Source organism: Vespula pensylvanica, chromosome 2, assembly GCF_014466175.1.
Source record: "Vespula pensylvanica isolate Volc-1 chromosome 2, ASM1446617v1, whole genome shotgun sequence".
Taxonomy (NCBI): domain Eukaryota; kingdom Metazoa; phylum Arthropoda; class Insecta; order Hymenoptera; family Vespidae; genus Vespula; species Vespula pensylvanica.
Genome location: NC_057686.1, coordinates 11,146,492 through 11,161,228, shown reverse-complemented (window position 1 = coordinate 11,161,228; position 14,737 = coordinate 11,146,492). Strand labels below are relative to the sequence as shown.

General features: G+C 35.8%; 2 protein-coding genes across 3 annotated transcripts; one reads left to right on the top strand and one right to left on the bottom strand.

Annotated features, from left to right (window-relative positions):
* Positions 1-2,355: 2,355 nt before the first annotated feature.
* On the top strand, positions 2,356-5,858 carry LOC122637729 (transcriptional repressor protein YY1-like). Of its 2 annotated transcripts, XM_043830065.1 has the most exons (5): positions 2,356-2,585; positions 2,823-3,053; positions 3,156-3,820; positions 4,670-5,225; positions 5,322-5,858. In XM_043830065.1, the coding sequence occupies exons 3-5, from the start codon at positions 3,208-3,210 to the stop codon at positions 5,434-5,436; spliced, it is 1,284 nt and encodes a 427-aa protein (XP_043686000.1). In that variant the 5' UTR covers positions 2,356-2,585; positions 2,823-3,053; positions 3,156-3,207; the 3' UTR covers positions 5,437-5,858. The 2 variants fall into 2 exon arrangements, with proteins under 2 accessions (XP_043686000.1, XP_043686001.1); XM_043830066.1 differs by lacking the exon at positions 2,356-2,585 and having other exon boundaries at positions 2,808-3,820.
* A 1,258-nt stretch (positions 5,859-7,116) lies between these two features.
* Positions 7,117-8,711, bottom strand: LOC122637733 (splicing factor U2af 38 kDa subunit-like). Its single transcript, XM_043830070.1, has 5 exons — positions 8,535-8,711; positions 8,365-8,452; positions 8,216-8,282; positions 7,847-8,135; positions 7,117-7,763 (listed from the first exon to the last, which is right to left on the bottom strand). Exons 1-5 carry the CDS (start codon positions 8,576-8,578, stop codon positions 7,526-7,528), a joined length of 726 nt encoding a protein of 241 aa, XP_043686005.1. The 5' UTR covers positions 8,579-8,711; the 3' UTR covers positions 7,117-7,525.
* Positions 8,712-14,737: the final 6,026 nt, after the last annotated feature.

The window sequence follows — 14,737 nt, the reverse complement described above, 5'->3', positions numbered from 1 at the left end:
TTTTTTTTTTTTTTTTTTTTTTTTTTTAATATAATGTTAATACGTTTTCCATAGATAGATATATCATATAGAAAATAATCATAATTTGTTTGTTACCGTTAAAAGTGAAAAAAGGGGACGCGAGTGAGAGTAGAGTGAAAGAAAGAGGAAGGGAGAGAGAGAGAGAGAGAGAGTATGAAAGTGAGACGAAAGATGCGATTCTTGCTCTTGTTTTCTTTTTCTTTTTTCTTTTTTTCTTGTCCTGCTGTATAAACAATTAACGAATGAAACGAAGAAACGAAGCAAATTTAAAAATGATCGACAAGAAATTAGCATGATTATAAAACTCTGATAAACATGTCTCTCCTTGAATGAACACATTCTACTTTTACATAGCAGAATGTATCGTTTGACGAGATGAAAATGTATAATGCACTTTGAGAAAGAGAGAGAGAGAGAGAGAGAGAGAGAGAGAGAGAGAGAGAGAGAGAGAGAGAGAGAGAGAGAGAGAAAGAGAGAACGATAGATAAATAAAATTACACTAATTTATAACTAATTAAAGTATAAACGCGCGTTATTAACGCGTAGATAAGTGAATGCTCCGAGAAAGAGAGAGAGAGAGAGAGAGAGAGAGAGAGAGGAGAGAGAGAGAGAGAAAAGAAATGAGAAGAGGAGCGAAGAAGGTTATCAGTGTAAATAAATAAGTAAATAAATAATTAAATAAATAATGTAAGTGCAGATTGGACAGATTATAGGCAGGAGATTAGTAGGAATGCTATGGTCTTTCGTACATTGTATACATGTAATAAGACCATCGTGCTATAAAAAATAACCTATGATGAACACGTGCGTATAAATATACATGTGTGTACTTACGTACATGTTTACACACTCGCACTTACACATGACAAGAACATACACACACACATATTGACACGCAAAAAGAAAAAGCTGGCATAATGAATATATATGTGTGTGTACATACATCATATATACATATGTATGTGTATGTATACATATGTATATATGTACATATATACATATTATAACATAAAAAATATTGCTAGGGACTTATAGAATACAACAGACGAATATACACATAAAACTTCTATAATAAATATGCCTATTAAAAAAAAAAAAATAAAAAAAAAAATAAAGAACTCCATGCCAGATTGTTGTCAATTATTTTTTTTCTAATCGTACTTTTAAATCTTTATTGATCAGTGTTTTCTTTCAATTTCAATTTTTCATTCTTTTAATAACGCTAACTTTAATCGGCATCTTTCTGAGGATCCACGTGCATACGAATGCCGGACTATAGTCGGCATCGCGTAACGAACTAACGACACGAGCGCCAACTTTTAGCGGTTTTCGGTACTTTCTACCGATCGTCGAGCGCTTGTAATAATTGTTTCGATTCCGTTGAAACAAATTGCTTATATCTTTTGTTACTTAATTATTATTCGACAGTATTCCAAGAAACATTTAAACATAGAGAAATATTAATCTTTTATTATAAAGATATTATAATAAATCCTTTTTCAAACTGTCGGGAAAATTTGGAAAAAATCAAGTGTCGATGCGTCGTATTCTTTTTAAAGTTTGTAATTTTCTCTTTTAAAAATGCATATTCAATAATATTTCTATACATTATGTTTGCAAGGAGGAATTTAAAAAAGAATCGATTCAGAAACAGTTTCATTGATTCTGAGAATGATTCCAATAATAAAAATGAGAATATTTAAAATTTCGTTTTTGATCAGTATTTAGAAAATTATTTTATAAGATTACACATATTTCACTCTATCTACAAAGTGGATGATGGAGTCCGCTGTACGAAGGAAACGTACACTCGCGAACACGTACACCGTAAAAAATAAGTTAATATACTAATAAGGTTAATACAAGTATAAATAAAAATAAAAATTTGTTAAGTATATTCTTCAGGTAAAGGTGCACAAAAAATACATTCGTTTACTTGCGATACAAACTAAACAAAACACAGTACATTATTAAATTCTTTTTGCGTTCGTAGCAGATTGACTTTTTTTTAGAAAATTTTTCCTTTCGAATTTGTTAACAAGTCATCTTTCGCTAATTCAAACTTGAAAAGAAACATTGTTAATCTGATTATCAGCAAGTTAGCGTTTATACGATGAAATAAGAGGAACGTAAATGTTCGTTACAAATATTTGTTTGTATATCTTTGTGTACTGCTCTCTTATACGCAGTTTATGATTATTAATAAAATACAAAGATTACAATGGAAAAGTGCATTGTCCGACGAAATATTTTTCCGCAGACATATTTCATTGAATAGCGTTGCTTTCTCTCTACCTTTGAAACATTTTCTAACGCCAGATCGCGCTACTATATCAGAGTAGTGACCGATACGTAGATGTGATATTCGGCGTAGGTAGTTAGGTTGTCGCATTTGTGTAAATCTTTTGTGTTTAATTCTAAGGCATCGAACGTTGATTTCGATTGTTTGTAACATTATAATCGTGGCTTTATATCGTTTGTAACATTCTCATCTAAATCATATATCGAAGTACTTCATTTGTATTCGATGATGATCATAAGAGGAAGAAATATAAAAATATAAGGTAATTTTCTTTCGGAAAAAGTTGTGTAAATATTTACAGATTCTAGTTTTATTTGAAAACACGAAGAAAGGAATCGTACGATATCGATTCTCTCAATTATCGAGACATTTTTGTAACAATGTGATCGTTATATTTTTTTGTATAGTAATGATTTTTTAAATATATATATATATATATATATATATATATATATATATATATAAAAGGAATATATTGTTTAAGATTTCTTTTTTCTAGACATCGATCGACGTCGTGAAATAGTGAAAAAGAAAACGACGAGAAAGGAACGTAAGAAAAAATGTAAAAGATTTGCATTTGTTTAGTAGCTCGTAATATTCTCTAGACAGAAAACTACTTGACCGATTGATTCCGGCACCTTCGTTCCGAGTAAGAGTCTCTGCGTGAAAGAGACGGTGTGAAACTAGCGCTAGAACGTTATATACACCGAATTACTGACACGATGCATTCGTAAGAACAAGCACTTGTATTCATTTTCTTTTTTAACGTGCTCTCGCGACATGCACTTTCAATATACGAACAATTTACGTATTTCCAATGGTCTTCTGGTAGAGTTCTTTAGTTGCGCTAGTTCGCGCACAACGTTTGTTCGAGCATTAAGAAGATGGCGCGAGAATGCACGGAGGAGGGTCTCGTACTTACGGCAATGGTGGTAGGAGTCGACGATCACGTGACACTTACGTCGCAGGGCCGCTTGTCGCGCGACCGTCCGAGGCCAGCCATTTTGATTAGTAACATGGCGTCAGCGGAGATTAATATGGCGTCCTCGGACATAATAACCGAAGTGGAGCCTGAAATCCAGGAGGTCGAAATCGAAACGATACCGGTGGAAATACCTTGCGAAACGGTGGAAACGACTATCGAAGGGGACGATGGACAGCCGATGATCGCATTGCAACCATTACCGGAACCAGGCCGTGAAGAAATCATTCTACAGACGCAAGAGGAAATCGTCGGCGCCGATCCACTGAGCGTGTACGATCAGATACCCGTACCAGAGAACGACATTTATGTCGAATCGAGTCCTGGACCATCGAGGAAGGGTACGAAGAAAGCTAGAAAAGGTGGAGCTTCCAGATTTCGAACGTCCGATCACGCAATATTCGGTGAGATGGGCTCGGAAACGAAAGCAAGAAAGTGGGAGCAGAAGCAAGTGCAAATCAAAACCCTTGAGGGAGAATTCTCGGTGACAATGTGGGCATCTGGAACGGATGACGGTAAGTTTTAAACGATCAAATATCGTGCCAATAAGTAGATCTTCCTCAAATTTTCGTTCGGCTGCTTTTATATGAACTCGACTATCTGCTTGTTTCTAACGGCTATACCCAACGTACGCTAGTGGAACGTACTTCCGGTAGGTCTACCCAATCGATACTTCAATTTGGTTTGCTTCGCTAAAAAGAATGACTTCTTTCGGTTGCACGTTTCTTCGTTTTATGGAAGTCACACCGATGACAGTCTGCGTTGTTTGTTTTGATCGAAGGAACGCCATTATGCTGCCAGGGGGCAGCCATATTTTGAAAATGGCTTCTTTTGCTCAATTTACCTCTTGAGGAGTAAAATGGCGTCGGAATGTCGTTCTACGCGTAATGGAGCTCTTCCCCCGCACCCGCTCTCCTCCCTCTTCCAGTATTTCAACGCGTTTTCCCGTATTCAAAATTTCATGTATTTCTCGATTAATTAACCTCCCGTTTCCTTTTCATTTTTTCCTCTTGATTTGGTTAGAATTTCCTTTAGTCTTTGTTAAAGAAATAATGTTGTACGAGAAAAAAAAAAAAGAAAATTACTTAAACGAATTTTCTACATATGAGACATATCTTTTATATCGTTTCTTATTTACAGATATTTTGATAACCTGTTAAGACGATCTTTATCCAAGTAAATTGATAAAGTATGCACAAACTTTTTTTTAAAAATATTTACAAGAAGCGTACAAGTACATATACGATATACTCATTGACTTACAAGAGACAGAATCATTGTAGAAGCTCATTGTAGAAGAAGAATCTATTGCGTCGTTATTACAAAAGGAATTCTAGTAACTTTTGATTTATCCAATGTTACAGATGAAGGCTCTAATCCAGAACCTGATCCAGATTATACTGAATATATGACCGGCAAGTCGAATACAAAGTTTAATCATTCGGGAAGTTCTGTTTCCGATGGAATGCCAGGTCTCGATTTATCAGATCCTAAACAGCTGGCAGAATTTGCCAGACCAGGACATAAGTTGAAAGTACGCAAACCACCTGTTATGGATGGTGTGGAACGTACGATTGCTTGTCCTCACAAAGGCTGCACAAAAATGTTTCGAGATAACAGTGCTATGCGTAAGCACTTACACACACATGGTCCTAGAGTACACGTATGCGCAGAGTGTGGAAAGGCTTTTGTCGAAAGTTCAAAATTGAAGAGGCATCAGTTAGTGCACACAGGAGAAAAACCTTTTCAATGTACATTCGAAGGGTGTGGCAAGAGATTTAGCCTTGACTTTAATTTGCGTACCCATGTAAGAATCCACACAGGTGACAGACCATACGTTTGCCCATTTGATGGATGTAGCAAAAAGTTTGCACAATCCACGAACCTTAAATCGCACATATTGACCCATGCAAAGGCTAAGTAAGTTTTCGTACTTTTTATTTCGATTATTTAGAACATATAATACAATTATAATATATAATACAACTTCGCATACAACACGTATTTACATCGCAGGTCGCGAAATGCCATTGGAAGACAAGTACAACAAATTCAACTTCAACAACCTCAATTCGTCCAAGTCGAAGTTGCGGATGTGGACAACCAGCAATTTATTGTCTATGCTGATTAGCCCCCCTGAATGTTGATCTCGTATCCTGGTGAATCTATTATGGAATATCATAACCATTAATTATTAACATAAGCCGTGTAAATATTTTCAAGATGCAGCAAGCGACAAAGGGAATCAGTCGTTAAAACTATTAGTTATGGTAAGAGATCGAGTTAATTAAATAATTAATACCTCTGTGCTTAGATATGAAATAACGAAAACACCGAGAGTATTGCGCCCCCAAAAACTCATTGATAAACAGTGTACTTTTTAAGACAATGCGAGGTGAAACGATGCACATTGCTTTGTGCAAAGTCAGACTTTTTAATAAAATCTAGTGCGCCGTCGTAATGTGTGACTGTACATATTTATAATTAAAGTAAAATATTGTATACAGTATATTTTGGAGAAATTCAAATGAGAATAAACCACAAAATACATTTTTTCTGTTAGACTCAATTGTACCATTTTAGTACAACACAGCTTGTACGCCATTACCATAATTGTCGTTATCGACAATATCATGCTAGTGGTATTATCCTAAATTAATGTATAAAATACATTGCTCAATAATCGCGAGTGTTTCTCATAGCGTCTGACTGATTAAAAAGAAAGATGCATTGTATTGTCAGCCTCGCAAATTAATCGACAAAAATTTATTCGTGCAATAGTCATTTCGGAACATTCAAAAGCTTTTGATGATGTACTGTGCGTACATCTGTAAAATCATATTTATAAACATATTTTATGTGTTGTCGGATTGCAGAATAAAAGCAATAGATATAGATAGTTTTAATATTAACTGTATTTAATAGCTATATAGCGTGCATTTCATTACACTATTATTCATAATAAATTGCATATCATAGTTTTATACATATAGCAACATGCAGGTGGTTATATGCATACTTATAATTCAGCGTATATAGTGATTCTAATGGCGAAAAATTTTATCAACGAAACTTAATAATTTATAGATTTATAATTAATATTTGCTGTAAAGCACTTTCTTTGGTACAATATGAATGTACTTTACAGAAATATCTATGGTTTTTATAAATATATTCGCTTAACAGGAATAATCTATAATTTGTGTTAAGAAATTATGATTTGCTACAAGCTTAAGAATATTTAATATAGTTCAAAATATTGGCTCATATTGAACTTATATATAAATGTATTTTATATGATACATCCAATATCAATAAGTTTTATTTTAATAGGTTGAAATGTAGTATAATTCTTTTAATTATTTGTTATATCACCATATCTCACACTATCACGCAAAGCAATAATTTTTTCAAATGCTTGCAAATAGTAACTCGAATAGTTATTCTTCATAAATTTTCTAGTCACGAAATTTTTGTTTTTATAAGCCTTTCCAAATTTTTCGTGTGCTTTGAGTTTTGTATTTTTTTTTTTTCTTTTATATATATATATATATTACATATGTTGTATACATATATACATATATACACACGCATATAACATAATATATATATATAGAATATATGTATATAACCAATCCTTTTTGTATTATCGTGGTGTATTATCTTGTATTATCATGGCTTTGCTCGACAACGTGTATCTTGCGCGTAAATCTGTTCATGTTCATCGGAATATAAAAGTTGTACTAAATTTTTTCCAACATAATTGAAAGAAAGATTGAAAAGGATAATTTGAAATTTAATTAATCATCGATTTTTCATTTAAACGGTATATTTTTAACTATGTGTACATAGACGTATTTTTATTGATACATAGACTCAATATTTAGTGCAAAAATCTAGGCAAAAACGCCTAAATAGTAATAGCCAGTTTTTGTCTTAAGAAATAATACTGATCTTCCTAATCTTCAAAAAAATAACTTTATGCATTAAATTTTACAACTTTCTTATTGTATTCTTTTCTATTGTCTTACAAATTTATTAAATAATACATTTATGAAGTAAGAACATATATAGAAAGTAACTGCATGATGTAACAAAGTTACAATTGTTAAAAAAAAAAGAAAAATGAGTAAGTTTAATTTTTTTTCTTTTTTCAAAATTCAAGTTGTTTTATAGCGCATTACGCTCCTTGATTGCAGATATTCTGGTTTTCAAGTTTATTAGTATCTTCCAGATCGGCCGTCTCTACCTTTGTCGTCTCTTCCCTTTCGACGATCCTTCGATCTCGATCTTCTGTCTCTCGATCGAGATCTACGTTTCCGGTCACGACCACGTGACCTTGATCGAGATCTAGACCGGCCTTTACCACCTTTTTTACGGCTATACAAGTAGCGTCGCAGTTCACGCGAAATAGGTTTTAAGTGCATAAAATTACAAAATCCTGAACGTGTGCATTCACTAAAATTAGATGAAATTAATTCATTAACATTTATTTTACAGGCATTTTATCGTTTTTAGTAAAGAACAGATTCTATGCGTACCCCATTTCATATTGACGACAACAAGCTTCTCTAAAGTCGGTTACAGGAGAGAGTTCAGCATAAACTGGTCTTCCTCCGAACCATCGATTATTTAAATCGTTAACAGCTCTTTCAGCATCTTCCTCTCTTCGGAACTTGATGTACACATTACCGACTAAGTGATCACCGAGGTTGTCACAAACATTCATTTCTTCAATCTCACCATACTTATCCTCACATTCCACAAACACATCTTCAAAAAAATTATCGTAGTGTTCTTGCATTTCTTCATCTGATACGTTTGCCACTACTGCAATTGCATTAAAAAGAACTTTATTAAAATCGGCGTTCTTAAATGGAGTATGATTGAAATTTTAATTGTATACGTACAATGAGAACCATCTGCACTTTTTGCAGAATTTTGGGGATTTACATAAAGATTTTGTAACAAACATGTCTGTAAGAAAAAAAAAAACGTTTTAATTACATAAGTTATACAAGAACTAAAAAAATGAACTATGGAGATTTTTATCACTTACCTGACTAAAAGTAGGTTTGTTGTGAATTCGTGAACACCTGTCACCGTGACGGCAAGCTCCAATTTTAAAATAAAATGAACAGTTTACTCTAAAACAAAGAACCAAATATACCTATTAGTGTTTAATAGTGTATACAGAGTGCTGACTTAGGGAGTTACCACAAAGCTTACTTGTCTTTTTCAGTACCAAATATAGATGCCAAATATTCCGCCATTACGTATCCTTTCCTATGTATATGTTTAAATTCTCCGGGCTAAAACACGTTACAAACAACAGCTGGAATACATTGCATTTATCGTTCTTTCGGTTTATTATAAAATGGCGTCTTACACCCGACGAGTAAAAAAAAGGATGGGTAAACGATGGAGCGCCATCTGTAGATATTATGTTTTCAAAATACTCTCGTATTTGTTACGAACTATCGATAACCAGTAAGATTATTTCCAGTGTAATCCGTCAGAGGGCATAACATGAACGTTCATTCGATATTTCGAGAGTAAAAAGACAACTACTACGTTCTACTTGACTATCGGCAAAAAGAGATAAGCTATCGATATGTTAGATCGATGACCTTGTCCTTTCGTTTGATTATTTTCAAACTAACGTTCATATACGTGATTGTTTTCAAAGTGAAACACCGTTTTTGAATCATAGAATAGATCGTATACAATGATCGAAGTTCTTGTCTATTTGTGACTCAATGACTTCGTAAATAGCGGTCAACCGACACAAAATTATCACGTACTAATGATTATATAATTGATAACTAATATACGATAAGAAAGAGAATAATAGCACATCGGAAATACAATGGTCAATGTAGTCACAAACGGTGATAAAATCACGACAACGACGATACAATAATCAAAAATAACGATAAATGCATCCATAAGTATAAAGATATCGCCGTATCTTTTCGCATAATTTTAGTATAATTTTCATAATAAAAACGTAATATAAACATATAATTTTTGTTTTTTTCAGGAAAAAAGAAATGTGTTTGGATCTAGCAAAATTTCGAAAGAAATAACGTATGTCCTTCAAAACGGGATATATTCGAAGACAATAAACAAAATAGGATAAGTCAAATTTTATATCTCTATTCGTCAAGCTTTACCTTACTGAAAGGACACTAAGTTTTTGTTTTTGTCAGAGACAAAGAAGAACCGGAATTCACGATGGAATGAAGGAAGGAAGGAAAGAAGGAAAGAAAGAAAGAAAGAAAGAAAGAAAGAAAGAAGTATGTGAATTTTCATTTTCCCTTGGACATGGGGGGTGTATCCATGATAGAGGGACCGGACCGTTAGGACGACCCTCGAAAGCTTCGAAGAGGGAAAGGATTTTCGCTCGAAGTAGAACGAAATAAAGCTCGTCGTGAAACTGGACGTGTACGTGCGTGCGTATGTGCGCGCGTGCATACGTGCGTAAACGTAGGGTGAGGAAGAGGGAGGGGGAGAGGGAGAGGGAGAGGGAGAAGGAGAGGGTGAGGATGAGGGGGAGGGAGAGGGAGGAGGGTAGTAGAGAAGGGTAGAAGGGAGGAAACAGAGGGACAGAGGAGACGCGTCGTAGACATAAGCGAGAACGGGAGATGAGGAAGGAGGGTGAGAGAGGGTGAGACGCGAGGAAAACGAGGGTTGCCGGAAGGTGGGGTGAAGAGTAGGGAGTAGGGAGAGGACTCTGCACCGCGACGCTACGGGGTGGTTGCCCTCGTCTGCGCTTTGTGGGAAATGCCCGTTCAATAACGCGTAGGTCCTCGTCTGCCCCTTCTCACCCTCGGAGTCATCGCGGCAAGGGCCACTGCCCCAAAAGGCACGGCTACACCCGTCGATTTACCCTTATCCTACCTCCTTCCTTTCTCTCTCTTCTATCTTCTCCACCCTCCACTCTCTTTCCTTCTTCGACAACTTCGACTACTACCTACCTATCTACCTACCTACCCCCAATCTTCGTTTCTCCGCTTCTACCGAACGAATCGCCCCCAACGCGTTCGAAAAGGTCGTACCTTGCCCTTACTCTCCCTCTCCGTCTCTCTCTCTCTCTCTCTCTCTCTCTCTCTTTCCTTCTCTTTCTGTTTCTCTTCCTCTCTCCCTCTCTCTTTCTCTTTCTCTCTCACGTTTTCTCTTTCTTTTTATCTCATGCTTCTCCCGCAATGTATTTTACACTGACCGAAGCAGGACGAAGCAACCTGCATCGACCCGTTCCCATCTTGTACATTGGAATTATTGTAAATGCATCTTATTCGATCGCCATGGTAACGACCCTCTGTCTTCTATTTTTGCGAGCCCAGGCTATAACGTCTTCGAAAGCTTGAGCTTTCACCTTTTCGTTCTAGGAAAACGGTAAATTGAAATCGTCAGACGGTGAAAGCTAAAGAATCGATCTGTATCGATCACGATACGAAGAGTCGAATGAATAGGAGAGAATAGAAAAGGATATTCTATGTTTATTATCGATGGAAATCATATGATTTTTTATGTATATATGTATATGTGTGTGTGTGTGTGTATATATATATATGCGTGCGTGTATGTATGTATATATACAATGACGTTTGCTTGGATCTGTAACATTTTCTATCGTGCGTAGTATCGTACAAAAAATAAGAGACGCGATTACGGTTTCCGTAGCGGATGCCGTAACGGTGCATCCAGGGTCTATCGGATCAATAAGCGCTCTTCTTTTCTTGTAAAACGCATTTTCCTCGAAATATTCTTAGCCGCACTTTATCTTTTTCCGAATAAGTAAATCATCGATTCTCATAGATAAATTCGAATGTATTAGAAAGATATATTTGAAATAAATTGAATCAATAAATTATATGTATATATATATATATATATATATATATATATATATATATATATATTTGTGGAATGAGTCTATCTCAAAATAATTTTATGTGAATCATATTTGTTACATCTAACGAACGATCCGATATATGTAGTTTTGAGAGTAGCATATAGAACGCTACGACGAGATGGGTCGAGAAATACAAATATCATGAAATGCATCGATAAGCACAAGTTCGATTCATTTGCATTTCACAAGAAACTTTGTTGTAAAAATACAACGATGCTTTCTTGGCATCATTGGACGAAACTTTATCCATGTTTATTCGCTGTGGATAGTATGGCATGCGTGCAGATAGATACATAGATACCAGTCGCCTGCATCTATTTATATCGACGGCGAACCACGGTGCAACTGACCGTGTGGCCTTGACTTCCTGTTGACCCGACTGCCCCTAGGGAATTTTGGCGTACTCATTGGATTTCTGGGGACGACGTTGGAGAAGAATCGATGCAACACGGCCTTTCTTGTCGAGAACAGGATTACTTGGTGTTCGCAGAGTTCGATCCAATTCTATTCTCCTGCTATCGGCAGTTATCGACTGAAGTGCCTGCTCGTAGGCAACTTGTCCAACGATCAATCTGCGTACCATTGCGTTATCTTTAGATTGATATATAAACGTACTACTTTGTATACATATAGCATAGAGTCGACGAATATATAGGAAATCATCGTTTAAGAATATTCAATTGTAAAATTGTCTTCACCGCTGTTAAGGAAGATAAATTTTTAGCATAGTTCATATTTCTAAAATGCTTCCTTTACTGCATCGACTATTCTATAGAAATAAGAGTTATATTGTTAGACAGGATAAGTAAATAGTATACAGTTAGAAGGGACTTAAGAACTTACGGATAATCTCCGATGGCCGTTAGGTTATTCTTAATTTGAAGTTGAAGGGAATGAATTATTGTTCAAAGACAAAGAGGTGGAGAAGATAAAGAGACAGGCCGGCTATGGTGACTCGTAGAAGATTATAAAGGATGTCAAGGAATGGAAGTCTGCGGCCTTGACCTTGTCCATGGATTCGTAGTGAATGAGAGAGAAACGAAGAGTAAGAAATACGAGGAAAGACATCGTTTAAACGCAAAAACCTTTTTGCTTTCTTACCTGGTGTAAGCTTTTATCGTAGTTATGATATATGATTCTCAGGTAAGAGCAGGATACCGGGCTTAAGGTTTAAACTAAAGAAAAGCACGGTTGATGATTTGAAGCAAGCCTATTGTTAATAGATTTATTTAGTATAAAAAGACTCGTTTAGTTAACGTCATATATTTTCTAAATTACAAAATTTTATAAATTACGGTAGGTACCTAAACATCTTCAGATGAAAACTTTTCATTTCAATAAGTTTTCCTTTCCATCGGATCGCATCGAGTTCGTCTTGCATATCAAGATTTATCGTATTAGAGTAGACGACTCATTTGTATGCGTCATCGCATTGTATCTTCGAAGTATCAAAATATTTAACGAGCCATATTGTTCCTTAGCCTTTGTCCGATATTAAAAGTACATCTGATACTAAAAGAAAGAGAGAGGGAGAGAGAGAAAAAAGAGAAAGTAAAGAACAATGCAAATAATCGTTAAGACGAAGATATCAAAAGACTAGATAAGGTACTAATGGAGATATTTAATAGGATAATCCGCTATTTTCCAAATTTATTTTATCATTTTATCGCTTATCTCATGATTAAATGTAATTAACATTTTTATATAGATATTTGTTTATTTAGAGATACGATAGGAAGACGTTAAGAAGATAAATAAACGTAGGCGACCTCTTGTACTTAACGCTAATTTGTTCTAGATAATAACTCCAAAATCTGAACTTTGTAATTCGTATAAAAGAAAAAAATTAGAAAATGAGATTGACGATACTATGCAAATAATTCTTTGTATAATCGCGCATGCGTTTGTATTATTTAACAAACATATGTTTCCTACGTGAACATCGAGTGAGATTTAAAAGAAAATTATAACGTGTCGTTTGAATTTGAAAAAGAATTTAAAGAATTTTTTTAATATCAATTAAAAGAGCAAATAATGTTTATGCAATAAAATTTACAATGAAATGTTGGAGCCTGGCATCGAGGAACAAGGCACGAGAAAGGTCTGCTTCTGGTTACGTCAACGACCTATTAACATTTTCGAAACGGTCGTAAACGCGACGGTTCTCAAAGTGTATTTCGCTAGGGTTTTATCAAATACACTTATAATGGCAATCATTAAAATCGAATGTATCTGGCTACATATACAAATAGTTTCTTTCACCGGTTTTGAAATTGAAATTTCGTGAATTCCAAAATTTGAGAATCAGCAGCAAGAGGATGAAGGAAGCTAAACGAAGTAGCCGATCGATAAGATTATACGTTCGTCAAAACGGGCAACGAACCGATGAAGAAGTTTGAGGACCTCTGTTATATTCGACCAATCACAGGAGTCAAACATATCTAAGGAGATGGGACAATCGTGTTGTCGAGCTGCATATATATATATATAAAATAAATAAATAAATAGAAAGAAAAAAATTCATTAAAAAATATTCAGAAAAAAAAAAAAAAAAACAGGTTGGCCATCAAAAGTGTCCCGAGGGAGAGAAGAAAAGCGCAAGAAGTAAAGTGGAAGAGAAGAAACGAAAAATATTCGGTTCCACCAGATCCTACGCCATTCAGTGAGGAATCTCAAGCCGATCACAAATATGCGTCGCATCTTCCAACTGCAGTGCTTCGCGACACTGGATCGACCAATCGGCGGCCTTTAATTTTTACTGATACAATGGCGAAAACGATATATATATATCTATATATATATATATATACACACACACACACACACATACGTACGAAAGAGAACACGCAAAAGTTTAGCGAACGCAATGAGAAATTCGTTTCAGTTGTGCGAACATTAGGTCGCTTCGAAATAACTGGAGGGAAAATCGATTTCGCTTCGTGTAACATCGAAACGAAAAGTCAACGACCACGAAGGGATTTCGGAGGGAAGGTAGAAGAGAGGGCAAAAAAATCTCTCCTGACCTCGAGAGGGAGTATAAGTGAGCGAGGTCGTTCCACGATCGATAACGCGACTTTCTCGCGAGAGAAGGCGCGACCAAAGTTCTTCGAGCGACGACCACAGGGCCGTGGGATAATCGATCTTGCCCTACGAAAGGAGAACCCTCCTATCTGTCTCTCCTCCTTTTCTTGTTCTCTCCCTCTACTTTCATCTTTCCCTTCCCCCATCCGTATCTCCCACTCTACATTTCTCTCTTTCTCTTTTTCAATTTGGCGCGCGGACGAAGCAGGATTTCCCTGGACGCAAAGCTTTCCGCCGACATGACAATCGCGACACATCGCGTTGCAAGGGAGTCGATGTTCCTCTCGAAGGACTCCTCTCCCAGGTACACATTTTTCACGTAGAATCGTGCACAACGCACACGTTGCCGCATAGCGAAGGGACGTCCGCGCCGGGGTGAGCGTACCCACCCGCGTCTGCTGCTTACTCTCTCTCTCTCTCTCTCTCTCTCTCT